Source organism: Thermobia domestica, chromosome 7 (genome assembly GCF_964235325.1).
Source record: "Thermobia domestica chromosome 7, izTheDome1.hap1.1, whole genome shotgun sequence".
NCBI classification, from domain to species: Eukaryota; Metazoa; Arthropoda; class Insecta; order Zygentoma; family Lepismatidae; genus Thermobia; species Thermobia domestica.
In genome coordinates, this window is record NC_137460.1 from 259,812,913 (window position 1) to 259,837,291 (window position 24,379).

At 36.8% G+C, this 24,379-nt stretch overlaps 1 protein-coding gene across 1 annotated transcript; it reads right to left on the minus strand.

Moving 5' to 3' along the window:
* Nucleotides 1-2,226: 2,226 nt before the first annotated feature.
* On the minus strand, nt 2,227-3,903 carry LOC145689692 (uncharacterized). Its single transcript, XM_081763889.1, has one exon. The coding sequence runs from the start codon at nt 3,901-3,903 to the stop codon at nt 2,227-2,229; it is 1,677 nt and encodes a 558-aa protein (XP_081620015.1).
* Nucleotides 3,904-24,379: the final 20,476 nt, after the last annotated feature.

Consider the following 24,379-nt stretch of genomic DNA (forward strand, 5'->3'; position numbering starts at 1 on the left):
AAAGTCAAGGTTACATGAACCGTTACGGGATTTAACCCAACATGTCGTTAATGCTAAACCGTTAGTTGGTTACAAAGTTGACCCAACACTAGTCACGTGACCACCAAATGACAACTTGTTGGGTTATGTGTGGCCCAACATGTGTAGTGACTTGTGACCAAAAGGAGTCACTTGCTGACTCAATATTGACGAAATGTAGTCATTGGTGCTGACCCAACACAGGTTCATTGTAAGACCCAACATTGACTCTTTTAGGTACCAAATGACTCAACAAGGGACCATAGTTTGACCCAATAGTGACTCCATTTGGCCCGCCTCTGACCGAACGATGATCCAATAGAGGTTTATTTGTGACCCAATAGGGACATCGTTTGGTCATCTCGTTTCAACGGATATGGCCAGCCATACTCAACGGTAATAAAACATTGACAATACTGTTGGGTGTCGAATTCGATTAAGTAGTCACATAAGCATAGCTCTCTGAATGAACTCCCCTACGTTTTCAAAGTCTCATTTCATACAATATTTCATTGCATCCAAGCATTTTCATTCCAGTGACGGTGGTGTTTAATTTTACGATAAAACATATTATATATACTACAGAACTCGTCTAGGTTGTTGGAAACAATATTTATTTATTCATGCTGAAGAAATTCAAATAAGACAGCAGGACTTCGAGTGACTTCACATCTTTAGTTGGAAAAACAAAGTAAAACAAGTGTTCTTCCACAGAAAAAAGGCAAATATAACACTTTATTGAGTATTACATGATTTTCAATAAATAAATAAATAAATGAATAATAAAAACTTGCCAATCTATGTCTGTGCAAATTGTCTTTAATACAAGGTTAATATTTTCATTTCTATAAAGAAACGTGTGCTGTCACTATTGTATGTCAACAATTACTTCCTTTATTTGGAATTGCACAGGCAGTAAATGCAACTGATATTCCTTCTCACTTTTCCAAATTTAAGACACTTTTACTGCTGTGGAGGTCTGAAGTCGCTTGGAGCCATAAGATTCTAAATTCTCCGAGATAAAGAAAGGGAGCTCGTTTCACGGAACAATGTAAGGACCCAGGTATTTGAGATATACGCTTCTTTCTATCGGAAAATTTGATACTACCGTCACTGTGATGAAACTGTCTCGGGTACAATGAAATATGACACGAAATAAAACTGCGAAAAGCTTTAGCATGCAGGGCACTCAATCAATCGTCATTTGACACCCTACAATCCCAACCATATTTCATTAGTGAATGGATCATAATCCGTATACTTTTTAACACAATACAGATAACAGAGACGATTTGAACACTTCAAGTAGTCAATTGAAACACCTGCTTCGTATTTCTTATACTCTCTATTGAATAATATGCAGAGATCTTATTAAATGCTTGCAGGGACATGGGTTTAGAAGTAAATGCAGAGAAAACTAAATACATGGAAGTGCGTCGGGACCGTAATACGGCAAATTGTGGAGGCGTTAAAATATTAAATAATACTTTTGATAAAGTGGATACTTTCAAATATTTAGGATCAATATTTGCGTTCAATGGGAAAGTGGCGCATAGACATACAATTTTACATTATCTATGCGCCCTTTTTCCATAGACAGCCTCAATTATGCAGTACTTAGCATCATAGAAGTACATTACCCAACAATATGAATAACTTTAGTGTTTTCTTCTCTGGTAGCACTGGTATTTTAGAAATAAAAAGCAATTGACTTGATCAATAGACAATGCTACGAAGCAGGCCCGCAGCCAGAGGAGGACTGGCCCCCTAAACTTTTCGTGGCGCCTCTAGACTTTAACACAAAATGCTATTATTAATACAAAAAACATAATTTAGATATTTGTAAGAGAATTTTTAATGACTTGCCTCCTAATATTCATGGCTCCCCTCCCCAAACCCCTGTAGCTGGTTGCGGGCCTGCTGCGAAGCAACATGCAACATAACACTTTTGTTTATAATGCAACATATAAAGGCAAAAAAAAGGAGTTCTTTAAATATTTGTTTATAGTAAACCTATTAAATTTTATTTACAAGAGTAAACTCATTTTTATCAATAAACAACAATACAATAAATGATGAGCGTATAAAGAAAATTACGGCACACAATGGAAAAATGGTACACTGGCAAACATTTTTAAATATACGACGAAGTGGTCGGGAAGTTAAAAAAACATAACCTTTTGATATTCACACAATTGAAAACCATGTTCAACAGTTTTGTGTGCTACAAAGTTTTGACCATAAGGACACATATAAGGATGTGTTGCTCACATCATAACATTTACGTGCTTGCAACGGATAATAACTGTATAGTTCTTCTAAAGGTACGACAATCATTCTTTCTGTTTGTTTTAACACATATGCGTGATAATGTGCATCGAAACCCATTGTATCATACACCTTACACACCAGGAAAAACTTCTCAGATGCATGAAGAACCTCCACAACTTGTCCAAACAATGGCGCATCATTGTTACAATCAATCCGTACAGTACAACCTTGGCAATATATTTTACCATTACATGAAACAGATTTTGATACGCCCACAACATCATTCATGCTATTTCCTACCCTAAATGTGTAAGGTAATGATTTTATTTCCTTATATTCCGCTGAGAAGAGAATAGGGCTTTTTGGAAGAAGGATACTCATCTGATCCAATTGTATTGAGAACTGTATCTGATGTTTCTGACATAAAGTTTTGCACAAATTAACGAAGTTTGTTGAGTGTGATGCCATGTGTTTCAGATTTGAATGTTTGCTTTCATACCGCATGGTCCAATATCTCACAGGAGGTCCCACATTGCGAATAATACGAGGATAATGAATAAGGAAATGTTGCTTTGGACTTAATTGTTCTTCTAGAAAAAGATATTTAAATAATTGATGATGATCTGCTATTTTACTTGCGAGCATGAACGTTTCAGTAATCGAAATGCGTGGCGCGAACAAGATATCAATTATTTCAAGGTTTAACAAATGTAACTTCCAAAAGTCATTGCCATTATCTATTTTGTCGCCTACTAATATACAAAAACTTCGTACAAGACAAAACATTTGAGCAGCAGTTTGACCGGTAGGTCCATGTGGATGAGTCAGCTGCTCATACGTCAAACATGAAGGTTTATCTGTTATATCACATCGCCCGTAATTAAAACTTTGTATTCTTGAGTTTAAAAAGCTTAACGTGAATAATTTCTCAGCAAGAATAAAGTGACGTAAGATGAAGCGTAATTCCACAGAAATCCATCCTTCTAATACATCATGTAGGATATCTACTACGTAATTTGCCGTTACATGCCAATATTGAAGACGGTTTAACGAACACTCTTTCTTTATTCCACAATCTGAGTGGGTTATTATGTTCTTCCTCAAGAGATGAACATGTCTATCACACATTTCCCGCGTTCGCAACTTATCTTCCACTTCCACAAAAGCAGTTTGAAATTCATTACGATGTAACATGCAAAATCTACAACAATAATTGGCAGAAAAACTACCAACCAAAGAAAACAGTCGATGTAAAGCAAGATTGTCACCTATTATTTGCCATAAAACAAACTTGAAGTTGCAAGCCTCATTGTTGACAATCACATTGATCCCTTCAGTTCTCAGATGTTCCAAGTCCCGTACCAGCGGAGCTAAAATAGCATCGTACCCATACTTATCAACATCTACTACACTGTGAATGTTGCATACAAAAATATTGTGAAGGGAGGAATTTAGCGACGTTGGTACATCCTTGATTGTAAAGTACATTACTCCTATTTTATGAATTCCACTCCTCGATCCTAGTGGATTCACTACTTCCAAATCATCAATATATATCTCAAGGGCAAGATAAGTATCTTGAGAGTAGTTCGTGTATTTTATAATACTGGCCATCATGTATATTTGTCATTTCACACGCATCATATAACTGGCGCTTATTCTTATAATCTAAAATTAAGGGTAGTACATGAGGTTGAGAAATTACTCTCTCTAAGAGCTTGGGTAGCGGAACATACTGGAAGGTATCATGTACAGAAATGTGATAAACAGCTCCATTTCGAAACCTCTGTTCATATCTTGTCCCTAGTTCAATTTCAACAGGTGGAATGTAATTCGGACTGGAGACACTTGCTTGTTTGAGCCTGTACAATGTGGAACTATTAACAGAATAGTTGACAACCTATCACATTCTCTGATGTACTTATCCATACATTCTGAAGACAGAAGTTCAGAGTAATTACGTATGAAGTAAGACTTCATGTAACTCATTACATCTTGTGTGAAAGTCGACGTTGCCTGTATGTGCGAAAGTGCAAGCTTGTAGCTCTTCCCGTTAATCACATTCCGTTTGAAGTCTGTTACAGCCTTGTTTAACATTGGAATTATAGGTGTATTTTCACTATTGTTTAACGCATCTGTAATTTCAGTACGATCACAATTGTCAACGTTGCGTATCGGCGTATTAAATACAGTAGTATTTACATTTTGATTACCACTGGAATGGTGTCCTAATACTGTCCGGGACTGACCGAGAGATACATTTGAAGCAGCACTTTCATTTGGGTGATACCGACGTGTATCGAATGAAGTTATACATTCTGTAAAATATCATATCACAGTTTTTTTTGTATACATTCTATTTTATCACCACTTCGTAAATGATGATATGACCTAAAATGTCGTGTAAGTTCGTCATCATTTGGAAATATTTTTGAGCATAAAAAAAACACAATTGAAAATGTTACAAGATAAATACAACGAAAACACCTAAACTAACGACAAATAAAAAGGATTGTAGTTATTTACAGTTATCTGTACATGCGTACTAAATTTCCAATCTTGCCTTGAAATCCTGAACTACAGCTGGAAGGCTTTTTTCATTAGGAATGTTGTAGAACATATTCTGGATAAAAAGCCAAACGTTGGCAGCATATGCCGAAAACTGTAAGTTACAGATGTAATGCAGCTTGAAACACAGATCTACTGCCTTTAATAGGGTATGTGATTCCACCGCAAATTCATAAATTATAACAAAAACTTGTCTTGGTTCCAAGCTGTTACTCACTGTAAGAATGTACGGTTTCTTGCAACTACCATCTAGGAGAAGGCGATAGGTAATGATCTATATTTTCACCCTCCTGGAACATAAATAAGGAACATAATTATAACATAAATGATAGTAACAATATTTTTTGTTTATTTATTAGTAACTTTACGTAAATCACGTTTTAAAAGTTAATTATGTTTAGAAAAATCACACCAGCAGTATTGACGCCAAGTCTAACGTGCCATATGTTTCTCGAACCCGAGATCATTACGTATGGTTTAGAAGGCCGCAGTTTCTTGTAGTTTCCTACTTCTACCTCTCAGTTGTAGAGTGCATTTCGTCTTTCACTGACTGTAGCTGGAGAAAAAGGGAATGAAACGTCTTATTCAAATGAAACGTAACTAAATTTTAATAAAACTAGGGAAGAGAAATAATAGTGAAATTTATTGTTTTATTGCTATACGTTCTACCTGATTATATAATTGCTTAAAGTTACCAGTCGCAATGGCTAAAGAACGAGAGTGTGAACTAATTAGACTGCTGTCAGAAGAAAGTTTAGATGGTGATTGACTTTTTGGATCCCGATCACTTTAACTCTGAAGAGGCTGTGTGCGATTTTGTGAAAACGTAGGCACTGAGCAAGATAAATGTTACTGCAAGACTTATAAAAAGCTAATTTGTCTCAGTCATAGTAAATTTTCATGCAAACCTGCCCAACTAATGTAACTTCTACATGACAAACCAAGCGGCCCTAGCTCAGTTGGTAGAGAGATATCTTCGCATTAGGCAGGTTCGCGTCCAGCGGCCGGCAATTCTGGCTGAGGTTTTTCCAGAGTTTTCCCTCAGTTACACCAGTCAAATGGCGAGCTGGTAACTAGACCCTGGCCAACTACTTTCTCATATCCTTTCCCCTACCCCGTCCCGGTCTGTGACAAAGATGCTTAAAACCCATTAATAAAAGTTCCAACATTCCAATTCTATATGAGAAATTTATAGTAGTTTCGTGTTCGGAAGTAATTAGGGTTCAAAGTATATTTTTTTCATGGGCCATTTGCGAACTTATTATCCTGTGATAACATACTGAAGCATTTCAAGTTTTGATAATATCGTCGTACGACAACCAGAGAAACGTAACTCCAAAAATGCAATTTTCAATTTTCGTTTTTTCGGATATTTGGCACATAATTTTGAAAGTTCCATATGATGTCAAATCGACGTGACTCCATCTGTTCTCCTTGGAGTTAAGAGGTACTAAAGTATCTACAATGTATGATCTCTCCCATTAAAAAAAAAAATCTTACTTTCCTCTCTCATGTAGACCAGCGAAAATAGAGTTACGTTCCTCTGATTCTCATACGACATAATAACCGAAATTCTATCCTATTTTGCACTGAGAGAAATGCATACTCCAGTCGGCATGTAAATGCTGTTTTTACCAGGTTACGCGCGTCACCTCATTAAGTAATGTTGTTTCATCCGTAGTACTGTCTACACCACCGTCCAGCGAAAATTTTGTATTGTAGGACCACCCTTTCAAATCTAGAATTAACGCCATACCCGTTCCGACGGTGGTAACTTACGTATATAATGTTGTTACCACCTTCCTACGATTGTTCCCTCCTGCTTCTTTCTAAATCTGTGACTCCCTACCTTACGAGAGTAATAGTTTTTAACACGAAACATATCATGTGAATAAAATTATCCAATCACAGCGAGTCTAGTTCGACGCCGAACTCCAGACTTGGCATGGTGTTCCCACTTGCTGTACTTTTATACATGAAATTACATTACTTAAGGAGCGCACCCGCGTAAATACGATGTATCCACACGGAAATCCTAGTCCTTTTTTTCTCAGTGTGGGAATTTCTGCATTTATTATTTTTAAAAAGTCAGCTATACTACAATGTAACATTTTTCGTTCATTTCAAATTATATCGGTTTAATAGACATAACAAAATAATTTTAAAAAATAAGCAAGAAATGTTAGGTAAACACCTAAAATTCAAAAAATGGGTCTGAGAGTCTAGGCGCTACTGCTTACACTACACAATCAGGTGCTAGTGCTAAAGGGTTAATGGCAGCAGAACTGTTAACGGTAAGATATAAATATTTAGGTGAAATTTTGACGCACAAACGTAATTGAATCCATCATGTCAGAAACCCGCCACGAGCTCTTTTTTTTTAACGTTTAAAGGAAACAAAGAAAAACAGCCTATCTCATATATTAAGTATTAGTTTCGGTTTGAAAAGTAAACGTTAACTGTATTCTGGTGAAACCAGGAGTAAAAGTGAGGGGAACGCGGGAGAATGCCGTTATCCCACTTCCAAAAAATATATATATTGCGTCCCTCTACTTTCTAAAAAAATTACAATGACAAAGATAGGCACGGGGAGGCGCGATGTCATCCCTCCCTCTACCTTTTCAGATTCACTTTTACTTAGGGGTGAAACGATGCATTAGCGAAGGAAATGGGGGTTTCTTTCTTGCCCTCCTCAATCTGTGCCCTCCTCAAAATATCACACCTTTTCATAACCTTTACTTAAAGTATGCAAATAAATAAATAAATAAATAAATAAATGTTGTTCTATACAAAGGTCTAGTGACAATCTTTCATGGCATTGCCTTATATAATATTTATGTTTGCAACTTGTGACATGAATTAATGGTCACCTTTCACCACATTTTTAGAGGTACGAGAATTAATACCGTAGATACCAGTTGATATACATACAATTCACACTTATCTGTAGGTTTTACTTAATATTTGGAGCTGTATCTTTTAGGAATTACCGTTTTTACGTGCATAATGTGCAATTTAAAAACTAGGTGAAAAAAAGTAGGGGTACTTTACACGGAATGTATCTAATAGCTACATGAATCCACGCATAAATAAACCACATAATTTCCTGATAAAATCTTACAACTGTCAACACATTCTGCAATTTATCACTTACGGTATACATCTTTCTCGAATTGTCTGGGGAATGGCCCGTTATCTATGACCTTTGCACCTGGTGCCTGCTAGACAATGATTTATCATGGAAACTATATCGAACAAGCAAATCCAATGTAAAATGGCCTCTGAGCTGTATCTGTTGATTATTAAATAAATAAATGCTTCAGGGGAAGGAACTACGAGTTTTCTATATGAAACTGAGATCGAAGCAATTAGCATTTTAGTTTGCAGTCTTATTTCCTGGTAAAACATAGATGAAGGAGGCGTTTGGACTTATACCCTACTTTACTTTTCCGTCACCTCTAGTGCATATTCGAAGCGTCTGTTGTGAGAAAAACACAATTCACCTGCATTGAGTCGCCGTTTCCCGATGCGGATAACGCCAATGTTTGTAGCTAGTGAAGCAAGCACTGGTAGATACGAGGAGGCGACGCGACGTGTTTGTAACTTTATTTTCAAGGCTCGGTTCAAGTGAAAGCACTGGTACGGAGACATACTTGACCAGTTTGTTTCGAAATGAACAAAATCGAATCAGTCGAACCTGAATGACAGAAACGGAAGATATGAAAGCGAAAGATATATAGTGAACTATGGCAAAGAAATATAGCAAAATCAGGGCGAAATGCAGTGTTTTGTTTCTTCCCTCGATGTTAATATGGAAATTGAAACAGTGCTGTCAACAGCCTCGATATTGGAATCAGTGGCGTACTCAAGAGGGCGGATATCGGGCTCAAGCCCCCCCGAAATAGTTTCATTGTTATATTTTGGCATTATATGTACAACCAAAATGCTTCTTACTGATTCTCAAGACCCCTCCGAAACAAGATCCTAAAAACACAATTGATTGCAATATTCGGATTTTGAAAAAATCGAATTCCGGATATCCGGATTCACATTTACATCCGGATTACAGATGTCGGATTTGAAAATCGAAAGTCATAATTTGTAATTCGGATATCTATTCCGAATCCGGTTTTCGGATTTACTAGTAAATTGAACAAGGAGGAGGGGATGAAAACCCCTCATGTGGATATGCGTCTGTTTCGGAAACGTATAATGGTGTAGGAAAAAAGCTTATTCCTTGCAGACAACACCACTGGACACTATTCTGTTCTTCCTGAAGAAACCAGCAAAACCGGGAATCAAAAATTCAAAGAAGAAGGATGTAAAAGCTCTGCTACGATTTGTTACTCTTGCCAAGCAGCAGTTTTACAACAATGTGCTGAACATTGCTTTTTTTTATGTGCTCCTGGATTCTGAATCTGAAATGGACGTATCGGATTTAGAGTTTTACACAGGACTCATGAGTGTGCAGTTTCCGGATTTTGTTGCCTACAACGCTCAGATTGTTGATATGTTGTATCTTCGTGTGTTGCAATGCATAACCGTTGTCACACACGTCGTTATGTGTTCCTACTGTCCTTTTTCTTTTCACCACTAGTTTAGGTTATGCAATAACAGGGTAAATGCTCACCTTTCCACCTTCGTTTTTTTATTATTCCGCATTTTCGGCAAGCACTATTCGCCATTTTATGCTCCAAAGCACAGACCAGGTGCTACACCACTTTTCTTCATAGACAAATATACACAAATTTAGTCCTGTTAATTAGCACATTGCACTTTGAGTTTATAAGCTTTGTAACTCAAAACCTCCATTTTTTGACTTACCTTGTTATTGCAGAGGGCCCTTCAATTTTCCTCTGCTAAATTAGTATATTTCCTCTTATCTTCTAGGCATTCTTTCTTGTTCTTCTCTGATGTAACTAGTGTGCGTGTTACACGTGCGTAAATACGGGATACGGAAACGTTCTAAAATGTATAATTTGGAACTATGAACACCTTGAACTGATTATTGACAAAACCTGAAATGTACTTACAACGATGCAATCAATGAAGTGATTCTTTACGTCGTGTCTCGTAGGTTTCACTTTCTTCCTCTTTTGATTTGTGATGATCCCAAAAGGTAGCACATACGGAAGGATATTTAGGGCTGCATTTACTTCTGCATTATCTGAGAACAACAAGGAATCGCATATTGAAATGAAAGAACACTCAGAACAAAAAGGAAAGAATTTTCAATTTTACTTAACAATTCATGTAAATATAGCTTAACAATACAATGAACGATAGGAGTATAATGAAACCAGCCAACGATTGGTTTGCGTTACAAACAAATTGGGTTTGCGCTAGTGCTCAAAGTAAATAGAATGTAGTAAGAGTGTTAAAACTCAGAAGCTATATCAGTGGAAATTATACAACACGGAGTGTTACGTTCATCATATTCTGTGTAATAAACAAACGTTACAGAATAGAAAATTTCTCCATATAAACAGAGCAAAGGAAAACTAATAAAAATGTTACACTCAAAAAATAATTGAGATTTCGTACCGCTCAACTTCACCTCCCACAGCCGTTCTCTTAGCCCACACATGTAATATAAAGAATTCATAAAAACAGAGACCTTACCTTGCTCTAAGGCATTTCGTAGAGCTTCTTCTATTTCTTTGGACACTTGGACAGCGCGTCTGCGACCAGCCTTAATTCCTGCCTGTATGATTCGTGATGAGTAATTGCTGAATGTTTTGCACATAGCTTCCCCAGCCTCTCGCCCATAGAGTGAAGAAAACTCTGCATCTATCTGCAAAATAAATAAATGTTATTGATAATAGCCACCCAAAACATATTATGCAACTGATATTTTCTTATTGAAACAAAGTGAATAATTTGCTATTTTAGATACAGAACATACAGGTGGAACAGAGGGAACCATGTCAGGATGACCAAGTCCGGGCTTCGACATCGAGCCTTCCAAATGTGAATGCAACGTTCTAGCAACTGAACTACGGCCGCTACGAGTAAAACATTATTCGAAATGAAATCTTTTGAGTTTTACGTCTCACGCTTATGCCGGTTAGGCTAAAGGAGACGGTGATAAAGAGAAATGAATTAAATGGTGAAATGAAGAATGGGAGGAAACGGGAGAACCCCGAGAAAACGCAAGTGCACGGCGTTTGTCCACCGCAAAGTCCACACGGCGCAAGCTGGGATTGAACTAGGGGCCCCAAGCACCGGAGATGAACGCTCTAGCACTGAGTCACCACGCACCGCTAAAACATTATTCGAAAACGATATTTGAATATCAAGAGTACTTACTGCTATCATCAGTTATATTTTGCTATTCTAATTTCTATTTCTTTTCACATACCTAACATTTCAGTACCGCTAAACTGCATGCGTAAAAACGACATTACTAACCTACTTGTAGTCGCAAAGATACAAGAGCTACGCCGGTAGCCAGCCCAAAAATGTAGGGGGCCCGATCCAATCATATTATAGTTCATTTGCAAGCCTACCGTGAACATTTTAGTGGGGCCAGCAAAAATTTAGGGGGGCCGGCCTCCCTAGACTCCCTTGGATACGGGCCTGCAAGAGCTTGCAAATTTAAATTATGTAGAATGTAAGTTGACACTGACATGCAAATTGTTAAAATGCATCTAAAATTCCTTCCATTTTTCTGTACTTATTAGTTGTACGATTTTTAAAGGCCTTTAATACCGATAGACGTGTTGTATTATCTGTCAGAAAGGTAAATGTACACCTATTTTTCGAGTCTGGCATTCCTGCGCTCCATCCGTGGAGAGTACGAGAATTAAATCAATCAAATGTTTACTGAGGGACAAGAAGAAAAGCCTAATCTGAATAAGATATTGCAGAGGGGCACAAGCTATGAATATGAATAGTGCATAGTGTAAATAAAGGACGACACCCAAACAGAAAGCCAGAAACAGCTGCTAAACGAAAAAAAGAGAGTAAAAATTGTCGAAGTGAGAACATAAAACACAAATACAACAAATACGCCGACAATTAAACGTTTACCACGCCATGTTCTCGGTGTGGTGGTTAGTGTGCTGGCTTACAAATGCAAAGGTCGCCAGTTCGAATCTCCTGCGAGGACATTTTAAAAAAATTAATAATACATACTGCTCATGAGAGATGGTAAAAGAGGTCGTATTTAGTCTTTCGTAGCAATTATTATTAGTAATGTGCAGTACTGATAATACTTTTTGTCTTTGCGTATTGCTTTTATTCTTGTCTTCGTTTCGAAAGAGAAGAATATCCGAACAAATGGCACCAAAATTCCTCTTATTTTGAATGTAAACGCCATTTGCAATTAGTAAAGAATAAAAATTGAACTTTCCGACGTAGCTGCAAAAAGTAAAAAGAAAAACATGGAAGTGGAGGGGTTCGAATCTATACTCATGGTTATTAAGAATACAATTTCTACATGCCTTACACCTCTCGACCACGTTTCTACGTTAGCATGTAAGAGGCTTGTGTTTACGTTAGGCTGGTCAATACGTTTCGCAAAGAGGCCCGGTTTACCTCTGACGCAGCACAGGTGGGAGAAGGGAGAAAAACACTTTTTCTCTCTCCCTCTGTGTGTCTATTTATCTATCTATATATAACGCTATTTGAGAATGCCATAATCACCCTAATTTGCAGCGGATTGAGACGAAACTTGACACAAACATTAATTGTTGAAATATCTTCATGAGTTCGTTAACCAGAATAATCAGATGAAAATGTTCAAAATGAGGGCCCTTAAAACTCTTAAAAAGTTCCAAGGGAACCAAATTTCACCCATAAATAGGTATTCAGAAAGTTTGAATAACTTTTACTCTTTTATTGAAATATTGGACGCGATTAATCGCCTAAAGAAGGTTCACGCCCTTTCGCTACGGTCAGGCTTTTTTCTTTCTTTTTTTGCAGGAGAGGGGTTACTTTCCTATCGGAACAAGATGATTATTAGTGATGATATGAAATCACACATTGTAAGTGAAATAACTTGTGAAACGTGTTATTTGAAAGAATAATATAATAAATGTGGTTTCCCCTAAACAGAGAACTGTAAATCATGTATTTCGAGTTCGGGAGCGTGAATGACGAGGAGTGTTATTTCATTTGCTTTTTAGTAACACATTGCATTGCAAATAAAGGTAGGCAACAATAGTGGTAAGTAAAACAACAACAACAACAATAACAACAACAACAACAACAACAACAATAATAATAATAATAATAATAATAATAATAGGTGTTGTTTGTGGCAAGGCAATATCTTCCTCAATTCTTCTTCAAACGTAATGATTATAACGCCATGTCTCCCTTACAAAGAAAATATTAGCAATTTATATCGAGAGAACGGGAAATTGTAGAGTGATTGGAGCAACGTTGGGCAGTATGCACTCATAGTACTCAGAAAAATAAGCGATTTCAGTGCAAAATGAACGAAAAGTCATTGTCATAGGGAGTCGTGGTGCCACGGCAGAGCCCTCTTTAGGGCAAAATGTCGATAACTTATATCGAGAGAACAGGAGGTGATAGTGGGATGGGACCAACGTTGAACATCGTGGACGCATAAGGCGCATCGAAAAGATTAGTTGGGGGGCGCCAGCCAGCCTTACTTATTTCCACATAATAATATAAAATTATATTGTCGAAATACACACACGAGTTAGCTAGTATTATTTCATATTATTATTATTATTATTATTATTATTATTATTATTATCAACAGCGTCTTTTCATTATGTGTGCATGTTTGACATGAAACCAAAGAGAAGATTCGTCATTCGTAGAAAGAATAAGAATAGCCAGTTACTTGAACTGTGAAGGACGGCGAAAAAAAAGAAAAGAGTGACTACCTGTAGGGAAAAGAAATAATACTTTCTCTCAAATGGATAAAAAATCAAGCCAAGATTGTTTCGAACTCACATGGACGGCGCAAAAAGCCAGTGCTTTATCCACTTTTTTAAAACTGACTCACCGAACGTGTTTCAGTAACTTACTTATTGCTAATATTCCTTGCTACACTCGTTTAACTTGCTTTTTCTAGTAACTTATAACGACAGGGACACGAACACAGAAACATCGAGGACAGTTGAAAATCATAAATGCTCTCCCGCCGGGAATCGAACCCGGGACACCATACACCAAAGGCGCACGTTCTAGCAACTAGACCAGCGGGGAGGGCATCGCTCACTCTCTGTGTCGTTAGAGATTACGACCACTGTATTGCCAGCTATCACTTCTGTGGGTTGTATACTATGATCACATGTTCCTTCTTTGCTGGAAGAGTTAAACCTACATTCTATGTAATACATGAGGTATTTAGACCTACATGCTCTTCATATAATGCGATAAAAGGGTCATTCTGGGAATAAGAAAAATAACATTCCTTGGACAAAACGGAAATTATTGGCATCAGAAATATTTATCTACGAGGCATGTGCAGTAGTATATTTCAGAATACTTACCGGTTAGTTCAGTAAACGAAGAAAGGGGTATAAAAAAGCAAATATGTCGTATCAACGAGATCGACCAGAGTAGACAGAGGCGGAAGCAGTTGTGTAGTAATACAACAACTTGGTTAAATTGATAATTGATTGTGTATCCTGTAGTAGATCGTATCACAACTTTACGGGAGAGCAGAGAAAGACTTACTAACGCTATTATATAGTAAGCTTTAGTAACACGATCATATAGACACAAATGGATGTAACTGTGAGTAATACAACTTGGATTTAACGAAAGCCGTTTAGATATTCAGTAGTTTGCAGGGTTGTATAAGACACAATACAATTCTTCATACCTCAGCTTCCAGTAGCTAGATGCATGCAATTTCTGGTTAGATACTGAAACTCCTGTAGGGTTTTAATACATGACGTATTGAAGATACAAAATGCTTTGCATTACTTGTTTGTTTGTAGACAGCTACTAGCTTAGTGTTTTGAAAGGTTGTGTATAAACTAGGGATACCGAATTTCGGAATTATTACTTTCCGGACTCCCGAAAGTAAAACCGGACAAATTCCGGAATTCGGAAAATTCCGATTTTGGAATAATTCCGGAATTCGGAAAAATCCGGAATTTAAAAATTTCTGATTTCGTTAACATTCCGGAATTAGGAAAAGTCCGGATTTTTCCGAAATCCGAGTTTTTCTCTATTCCGGAATGTTCTAAATTCCGGATTCTTTCCGACTTCCGGAATTCTTCTGAATTCCGGAGTTTAACTGAATGCCATAATTTTCCGAAATCCGGAAAGTGAAAGTTCCGCTTCCGAAAAATGAATTTATTTTGGTTAATATGAATCGTGGCGGAAATAAGTCTTTGACCAGGTAATGGCGACTGCTTTGAAAGAAATGGAGAGTATGAGAATTCAATCTGTCATATTTGTAGTTTCGTGTGGAGAAAAAACAAACTTGTGAACCAACGGTTTAAGAACAACTCAAGTTATTAATGTAAACTTTGCCGACATCATAAAAGAAATACGAAAGACATTTTAAGTCGAAGAGATATAACATACAAGTTTGCAAGCGGAGACAAAGAAACCTAACGTAACCAGACTAAAGACGAATAATAATACTACTATTATTCGTTTACTAAAGACGAATAATAATAATAATAATAATAATAATAATAATAATAATAATAATAATAATAATAATAATAATAATATGAAATAATACTAGCTAACTCGTGTGTGTATTTCGACAATATAATTTTATATTATATGTGGAAATAAGTAAGCTGGCTGGCGCCCCCCCAACTAATTTTTTCCATGCGCCTTATGGGTCCACGATGTTCAACGTTGGTCCCATCCCACTATTATCTCCTGTTCTCTCGATATGAGTTATCGACATTTTGCCTAAAGAGGGCTCTGCCGTGGCCCCATGACTCCCTATGACATGACTCTTCGTTCATTTTGCATTGAAATCGCTTATTTTTCTGAGTACTATGAGTGCATACTGTCCAAAGTTGCTCCAATCACTCTAAAATTTCCCGTTCTCTCGATATAAATTGCTAATATTTTCTTTGTAAGGGAGACATGGCGTTACAATCGTTACGTTTGAAGAATTGAGGAAGACATTGCCTTGCCACAAACAACACCTATTTTATTATTATTATTATTATTATTATTATTGTTATTGTTGTTGTTGTAGTTTTACTTACCACTAATGTTGCCTACCTTTATTTGCAATGCAATGTGTTACTAAAAAGCAAATGAAATAACACTCCTCGCCATTCACGCTCCCGAACTCGAAATACATGATTTACAGTTCTCTGTTTAGGGGAAACCACATTTATTATATTATTCTTTCAAATAACACGTTTCACAAGTTACTTCACTTACAATGTGTGATTTCATATCATCACTAATAATCATCTTGTTCCGATAGGAAAATAACCCCCCTCCTGCAAAAAAAGAAAGAAAAAAGCCTGACCGTAGCGAAAGGGCGTGAACCTTCTTTAGGCGATTAATCGGGTCCAATATTTCAATAAAAGAGGATAAGTCCCTGCACACAAATATTTCAGTAAAAGAGAAAAAGTTATTCAAACTTTTATGGGCGAAATTTGGTTCTCTTGGAACTTTTTAAGAGTTTGAAGATTTTCATCTGATTATTCTGGTTAACGAACTCATGAAGATATTTCAACAATTAATGTTTGTGCCAAGTTTCGTCTGAATCCGCTGAAAATTAGGGTGGTTATGGCCTTCTCAAATAGCGTTATATATATATATATATATATATATATATATATATATATATATATAGATAGATAGATAGATAGATAGATAGATAGATAGATAGATAGATAAATAGACACATAGAGGGAGAGAGAAAAAGTGTTTTGCTCCCTTCTCCCTTCTCGCACCTATGCTGCGTCAGAGGTAAACCGGGCCTCTTTGCGAAACGTATTGACCAGCCTAACCTAAACACAAGCCTCTTACTTGCTAACGTAGAAACGTGGTCGAGAGGTGTAAGGCATATAGAGATTGTATTTTTAATAACCATGAGAATGGGTTCGAACCCCTCCACTTCCATATATTTTTTTTACTTTTTGCAGCTACGACGGAACGTTCAATTTTTATTCTTTACTAATTGCAAATGGCGTTTACATTCAAAATAAGAGGAATTTTGGTGGCATTTGTTCGGATATTTTTCTCTTTCGAAATGTAGACAAGAATAAAAGCAATACGCAAAGGCAAAAAGTATTATCAGTACTGCACATTACTAATAATAATTGCTACGAAAGACTAAATACGACCTCTTTTACCATCTCTCATGAGCAGTATGTATTATTAAATTTTTTTTAAAAATGTCCTCGCAGGAGATTCGAACTGGCGACCTTTGCATTTGTAAGCCAGCACCTTAACCACTACATCAAGAACATGGCGTGGTAAACGTTTAATTGTCGGCGTATTTGTTGTATTTGTGTTTTATGTTCCCACTTCGACAATTTTTACTCTCTTTTTTTCGTTTAGCAGCTGTTTCTGGTTTTCTTTTTGGGTGTCGTCCTTTATTTACACTATGCACTATTCATATTCACAGCCTGTGCCCCTCTGCAATATCTTATTCAGGTTAGACTTTTCTTCTTGTCCCTCAGTAAACATTTGATTGATTTAATTCTCGTACTCTCCACGGATGGAGCGCAGGAATGCCAGACTCGAAAAATAGGTTTACATTTACTTTTCTGACAGATAATACATACGTTTAGTAAATAACATGATTAGTGTACAAGCACAACTTATACGTTGGTTTCCATAATCCTCCCTTCTCTACTGTCTACAAACGTGGCTTGAAAATGGCAGACAGAATCTGCATATCGTTCCCCGTGTATATCTTGCTATCCGCATAAACTGCTCGTATACATCGTAAGCTATGGAAGTCGTACTTCCAGCGAATGAACTTCCTTTGCAGAGCATGTCGATCTTTCTTTCTTTCATTCTTTATTTTATTTTATTTTATTTTATTTTTTCCACCGTCATTGCTGAAGTAGCTTGTTTGGTTCACTTAACACAGAAACCATCACCAACAAAGAAAATACAAAATCAACAAAGCGGTACGTTTAAGCGCTGGAAATGACTTTGAAGTTCATTGTCTGGACATGGGCGTCGTTAGCGGGTGGGGGGTCGGGATTACGCGTCTTCCCCCCAAGATTTCAGTCAAATATATTTAAAGAAACTATAGTACTTGTATATATAACTTTTGTCGGAAAGAGGAATTTGATTTTGATTCATCCGATCCCCCAGATTTGAAAAGCTAAAGACGCCATTGATCTGGAGGTATGAATGCTATAGGTTAGAATTTCTGGGATTATTTTCTTTGAGAAAAAAAGGTACGCCGAAGATTCTGTTCTTATATTAGTAATGGCAACTGAAACATAAAAATGAATGTTCTTCCAGCATTACACTAAATCACCTGGATCAGTAGTAACCAAATTCGGTACACATTTACTTGCAACCAAGAAATAAACATAGAGTAACGAGAAACCCCTCCCACCCATACGGGAGCACTGGGAGGGGCTAATTTAAAAAATAGTCGAAAATTAACTATATTAGTGTCAAATTTATAGTTTTCGGGGTCTCTGAGATGAATAATGATACAACCGAAAGATTCAAGTCAAGTCCCCTCCTTGGGGTGAGGAGAGGTGCTATTTTAAAATATAGTCAAGAAACGACCGGAGTTAGTGTCGAATCCTCAGTTTTCGGGGTTGCCTAGATTAATAGTGACAAGTTGGATGCCGTCCAAGTTAAGACCCGCCCAAGGACGGGGTTAAAAAAGTTTAAAATGTCGAATCCTAGTTTACGGGGTGGCTGAGATAAATAGTGCTATTTTCGATACTGTATAATAGGATATAACGAATGGACGGGAATTCAACTAATACATAATAACACTAAAAGGTATTATTAAAAAATTAGGAACCGTAAATGCATAGATACACAATTATCACGCAGGAATTTTATTTTTCACATTTTCGCTGTTAGAGCGTCGTCTGGACATTCAAGGAAGTTAAAATCTGTAGAAAAGGTGACACTTAGCACAAGGCAGACAAAGTCGTGTTAACAGTCAATGATTTCTAAGTTTGTAATTTGCTTCTAATGTCAAGATGATGCCTTACCAGAGAAAATTTGAAAGGTAACACTGTTCAACAAATTTTGATCGAAAGTATTAAATTCTTTGAAATTGCGATTTTTACATTCATTTAAGCATAATATGAAAGGAAATGATAATAGAAGAATTTTCTTAGCTCAGGTTGTGAAAAAAACGCCCTTGTACAACAGTAGCTGTATATATACAAATGTATTAATATTTATAGAACATTTAAGCAAAATCCTTGTGAAAATCTACATTTCACTTTTTTTTTATCTATTTCACTGTGATGTGATAAGCTGGGGAGTTAAGAAGTACCCTAACCTATAGCTTTCTATACCCTTGTACTTCCGTTTTCAAAATTGCGCAAATACCAGTTTCACAGCGATACAGAAAATAAAGTAACCGTGGTCAAGTTAAACATTAACAATTCCATAATAAAAATCAGTATTAACATCAAAACATGAAAAATATGTGCAAATACCTTTTTGTGCAAGAACTACACTGCAATGTAGACAAAAGTTTCAAGTGATCCCTTGTACAGGATTATGTTTATTTTATTTTGAGCGTCTTCGCTTGGCTTGCCTTTTGTAGGTTACATCTGGAGCATCCCTTGCAATAGTCCAACAGTAGTCGGCCAATATGTTAGAACTCTACTTTCCCTCATATCTCTTCTCCGTGGCTGCAATATCTTGATGGAAACGCTTACCACGTTCGCCACTTACTGCTCCACAATCTTCGGGAAAGAAGTCTAGATGTGAATGAAGAAAGTGGAGTTTCAGAGACATATTGCAACCAAGATTTTCGTAGCAAAATAACAACTTTGCAACCAGTTGTTTGTAATTTGTTGCTCGGTGTCTACCCAAGAACTGCGAACAAACACTCTTCAAGCTTTCCCACGCAGCTTTCTCCTCACCTTGGAGAATTTCGTCGAACTTGTGATCTTTGAATAGTTGCCTAATCTGTGGCCATATGAAAACACCCTCTTTAACTTTGGCATCACTTAATCGAGGGAATTGTCCTCTTAGGTACTTATAGGCCTCATCCTCTTGGTTCATGCTCTTAACAAAACTTTTCATAAGACCTAATTTAATATGTAGAGAGGGAAGCAAAATTCGGTTACGATCTACCAGTGGTTCATGCTGCACATTTTTCACTCCGGGCTGAAGAGTTTCTCTGGTACTCTAATCACTTTTGCGGTAATGAGATCCACGATCTCTACTGTTCCATTCACATAGAAAGCAACAATATTTTGTATACCCTAACTGCATACCTAACAACAGTGCTATTACTTTAAGGTCACCACAAATGAGCCACTGAAAATCGTAATATTTAATGGCTTGAAGTAAACGTTTCAAGTTTTCATAAGATTCCTTCATATGAATTGCGTAACCTACAGGAATTGAAGGAAGTTCGTTTCCAATGTGTAAAAGCACTGCCTTTAAACTCACCTTGGACGAATCTATAAAGAGCCTCCACTCCGTAGGTTCGTAATGAATTTTAAGTGCCCTCATGAGACCATTTACATCTGTACATGCCACAAGTGTGTCTTCCATAGTAAAAAATGAAGTGAACATCTCCCTATTACGATACACTGAAATATTTACTTTTTCCTACAATAAATTCCATTGTTTTAAGCGTAACGCTAAAATTTCGGCTTTGCTTTTCGAGAGGTCCAAGTCTCTGATTAGATCACTTAGTTCCTCTTGAGTAAGTCCATGTGGTTCACATGGAGGTTCTTCTACAACAAACGTAGGATCCTTCGAAGTACTTGATTCAGGAGCTTCAACTTCTTGATCATCATCAGAAAAAAGATCGTATTCTTTACGTGGGTCAGGAACAGGTAGTCCTTCTCCATGTGGAACAGGACGCATTGCAGAAGGAATGTTAGGATAGATCAAAGCCCGCTTCTTCGTGGAAATTCCCTTCTTGACGGAAGGAACCATACAAAAATAACAGTCTCTGATGTGGTCGCTTGGCTCCCTCGAAATCATGGGCACTGCAAAAGGCATTGAGCGCCCCTTCCCATTAATCCAGTTTCTTAGATTGCTGGCACAAGTGTTACACACAATGTGGGGTGCCCAAGATTTATCTTGGTCTCCAATTTTACAACCAAAGTAATATTGATAGGCTTTTCTTATTAGTGGTGTTATAGTCTGCTTTTGTGAGGAAAATGTCACTTCCCCACACACGTAGCAGAAGCTATCCGCACTGTTTACACAATTTCGCGGCATTTTTGTTTATTGAAATCCTCAAAATGTCACTTGAAATAGTTTCGACAACTATTTAAAAATATACATTCGAAATACCAGTATTTTTGCGTACTTGTAGTTGTATTTTTATGTCCTGCACTACACAAACTTCACACCGAAAACGCTGATAACTGCACTAAACCTGTCTTTTCTAACAATAGCAGAACACTACTGAGATAAGAAACACAATGAAACCAAGCGTTCATATAGTTTCTCCAGTGTTGCCGGATCAGTGTAACATTTTACCCCAAACGAAGCGAATATATTTATTTTTAAAGCGTTATTATTAGACATGCCTGTAAAACGAAAAGTAGAGCTAATATTCGAAAATAACTTTCAAATTCGTGATCAGCACCACAAAACCAATAAGAATTAGCTGATTTTGTTCAATTTACATTTTCGTTGTTGAACAGTGAATCGTCGTCCTTTATATTTGTATAAGAGTATACACATTTTGCACTTCCCAATCCTTGTTAATAGGGAAGGGAATGGCTATCAGCCCACTTTGCCTTCTTGCGTGACCATAGAATCAGTCAAACTAGTGCTGCCATCTGCCTCTCGTAGCAAGGTTTCTTGTGTGTTGTCAAGGAAGTTGTCAGAGTAGATTGGTCTACAGCGTGCTGAAACTTGTTTTTGTTGATTTTCTTATAAGAATCTGCACATTTCAACTCATAATAGGTACAATTTTAAGTTGTAAGATCTTGAAGTTACTAAAATTCGTAAAAAGTTTTATTTACGTCTAATGCACGACACATTGTTATACTGTATTTCAAAACTACGTTTACAGTATAACCAGCTCAATTTTCAAAATGGCGCAATGTTGGGAATACCGATCAACGTGATCGGTTTACTGTCATGGTGATCACCATTCCCAACAAAATTTTGGAATACTTCTCCAGCCAAAGATTATAAAAGAGGCTAGTCCTAAAGGTAGGTAATACGCCTACTTGACTCAAACACTGAAATTTTGGTATCGGTGTAACCTTTGTGGATCGTGGGTACATGCTGACTGTACTGCTGTGGACTCATCACGTAGATATATCTGTGACGTGTCTTTGAAAAAACACCAATAAAACATTCAGTTGATATTTCTCAGTCTTTCGAAGGCGCAGTTTAGAAAAAAAACTGAAATGCCTATGGAACTATGTGTAATTATTAAGCTTGTAGTGTGATCGCATTACTAACATGTATGGGAATGGCGACCAAAGTAGCAATTTGAGTTTTTTTCCATTGTGTTCCCGAACTGAAAGAATGATCCTCTTTATATTTTACACACTTACTGCAGAAGGATTGGAGTATGTATTTAAAAATTTGATTCAATATATTTTGCAAATTAAACTGCGTAATAACCCATTTTTCTTAGGTGATCGCTATTGCCCACCTCTCCCCAAGTTATGTATGTCAGCCCATTCTGGTTTTTCGCTTGTTTGCAAGACGAAAGAAGTCTCAATTAAAAAAAACTAATAGAATTATATCGCTCTTATTATTATTATATATTTTTCTATATTTTATTATCTGTCCCCAGTTTTAAATATTATGGTCATTTAAATATGTTACAAGTATAATTGAAGAAAAATTAAATGAAATCTTTGAGTTTTAGGTCCCACGGTTATGCCGGTTAGGCTAAAGGAGACGGTGATGATAAGAGATGAGTGAAATGGTGGAATGAAGAAAGTGGGAGGAAACGGGAGAACCCCGAGAAAACCCACGCACACGGTGTTTGTCCACCACAAAGTTCACTTAGCGGGGTCTGGGATCGAACCCGGGACCCCAAGCACCAGAGGTGAACGCTCTGCCACTGTGCCACCACGGCCCCCGAGTATAATTGAAGAGTTCAGGGCGAAAATGATAAGGGTTTCATGACCTGTAGTTTTGCAGGAAATGAAAAAGAAAGTTTCATGTCCTATAAGATTACCATTGTGACCTGCGTATTTCCCCGTGTTTATTGAACTGTCATCGCTTTACCTTCTTAACACATGGCATAGCAAAAGTACATGACTGAGCTAACAGTTGACATTAATATCTTTTAAGAAACAAAAAAATTGACCATCGTTTTTCCCCTGGACCTTTCATTTGTGTTGAACTACATTATGACTGTAGATGTGACTGTGGTCAAATACTGTCAAAACATAGAATACATAGGTACTGATTTGGCTTGCCACATTCAGCATATTTGGCATGCTGCACTGCATTATATCTAAAACGTCCCAGTCTATAGGAGTATTTTACAATCTGCAATATTCCGTCCCAGTCTAAATAGTGAGTCAATATATTACAGATTGTATATAGAAACTGGTAGGTACTGAGAACAGATGCTAAACAACGAAAACAAAACATAATTAAAAACCAGAGACAAAAATAATGTAAATATACATTAAATAATAAGTAAAACGAATATAAAGAGTTCTCTACTAACACACTCCAGTAACACGAAGCTTATATATATGAAATTGTTGTTTCTGTTGATGATTCTTCTCCATGTTATCAAGAACAAGGAACCGCTGAAGATTCAAGACAGCATGATGAAAGGTAAGATTTTATATATATATATATATATATATATATATATATATATATATATATATATATATATATATATATATAATCTTATCTTTCATCATGCTGTCTTGAATCTTCAGCGGTTCCTTGTTCTTGATAACATGGAGAAGAATCATCAACAGAAACAATTTCAGTTTTGCGACGTTTAGCGGCGGCTCGAGCAGATTTTGAGCGCTTATTTCGTTTTCTGGTTTTTGATAAAGGTTGTTTACGAGCCATTATGTAGTTGCAGTATATCAGCTCACGCCTGATTGGTAACACCTTCAACTCGCTAGCTACACTGCGAAATAGGTGATAGTAGGCCTTGTAGTTGTAGAACATCCCGTCGAAAATGCGAGTGGCGCTAGCGTACAGATGTTCCTTTTAAAATGTTAACACTTTGCGCATTTATTCTCGAAATACATAAAGTACGTTGGTAATACATGATGAAGTATAATATCAAGAGGAAGAAGACATTTCAGTGTTTAGAACGATATATAAATGTTGAAGATCGCTGGCCTCTTTCGACAAATATAAGTAATCAAAAAACGGATTTGCGCTGTGGTGTGCAGTTTAGTTGCATTTTTTCATTCCAATATCTAGTTCTTAAGGTAATTAAAAACAAATCAAGCTTCAAGAGAAA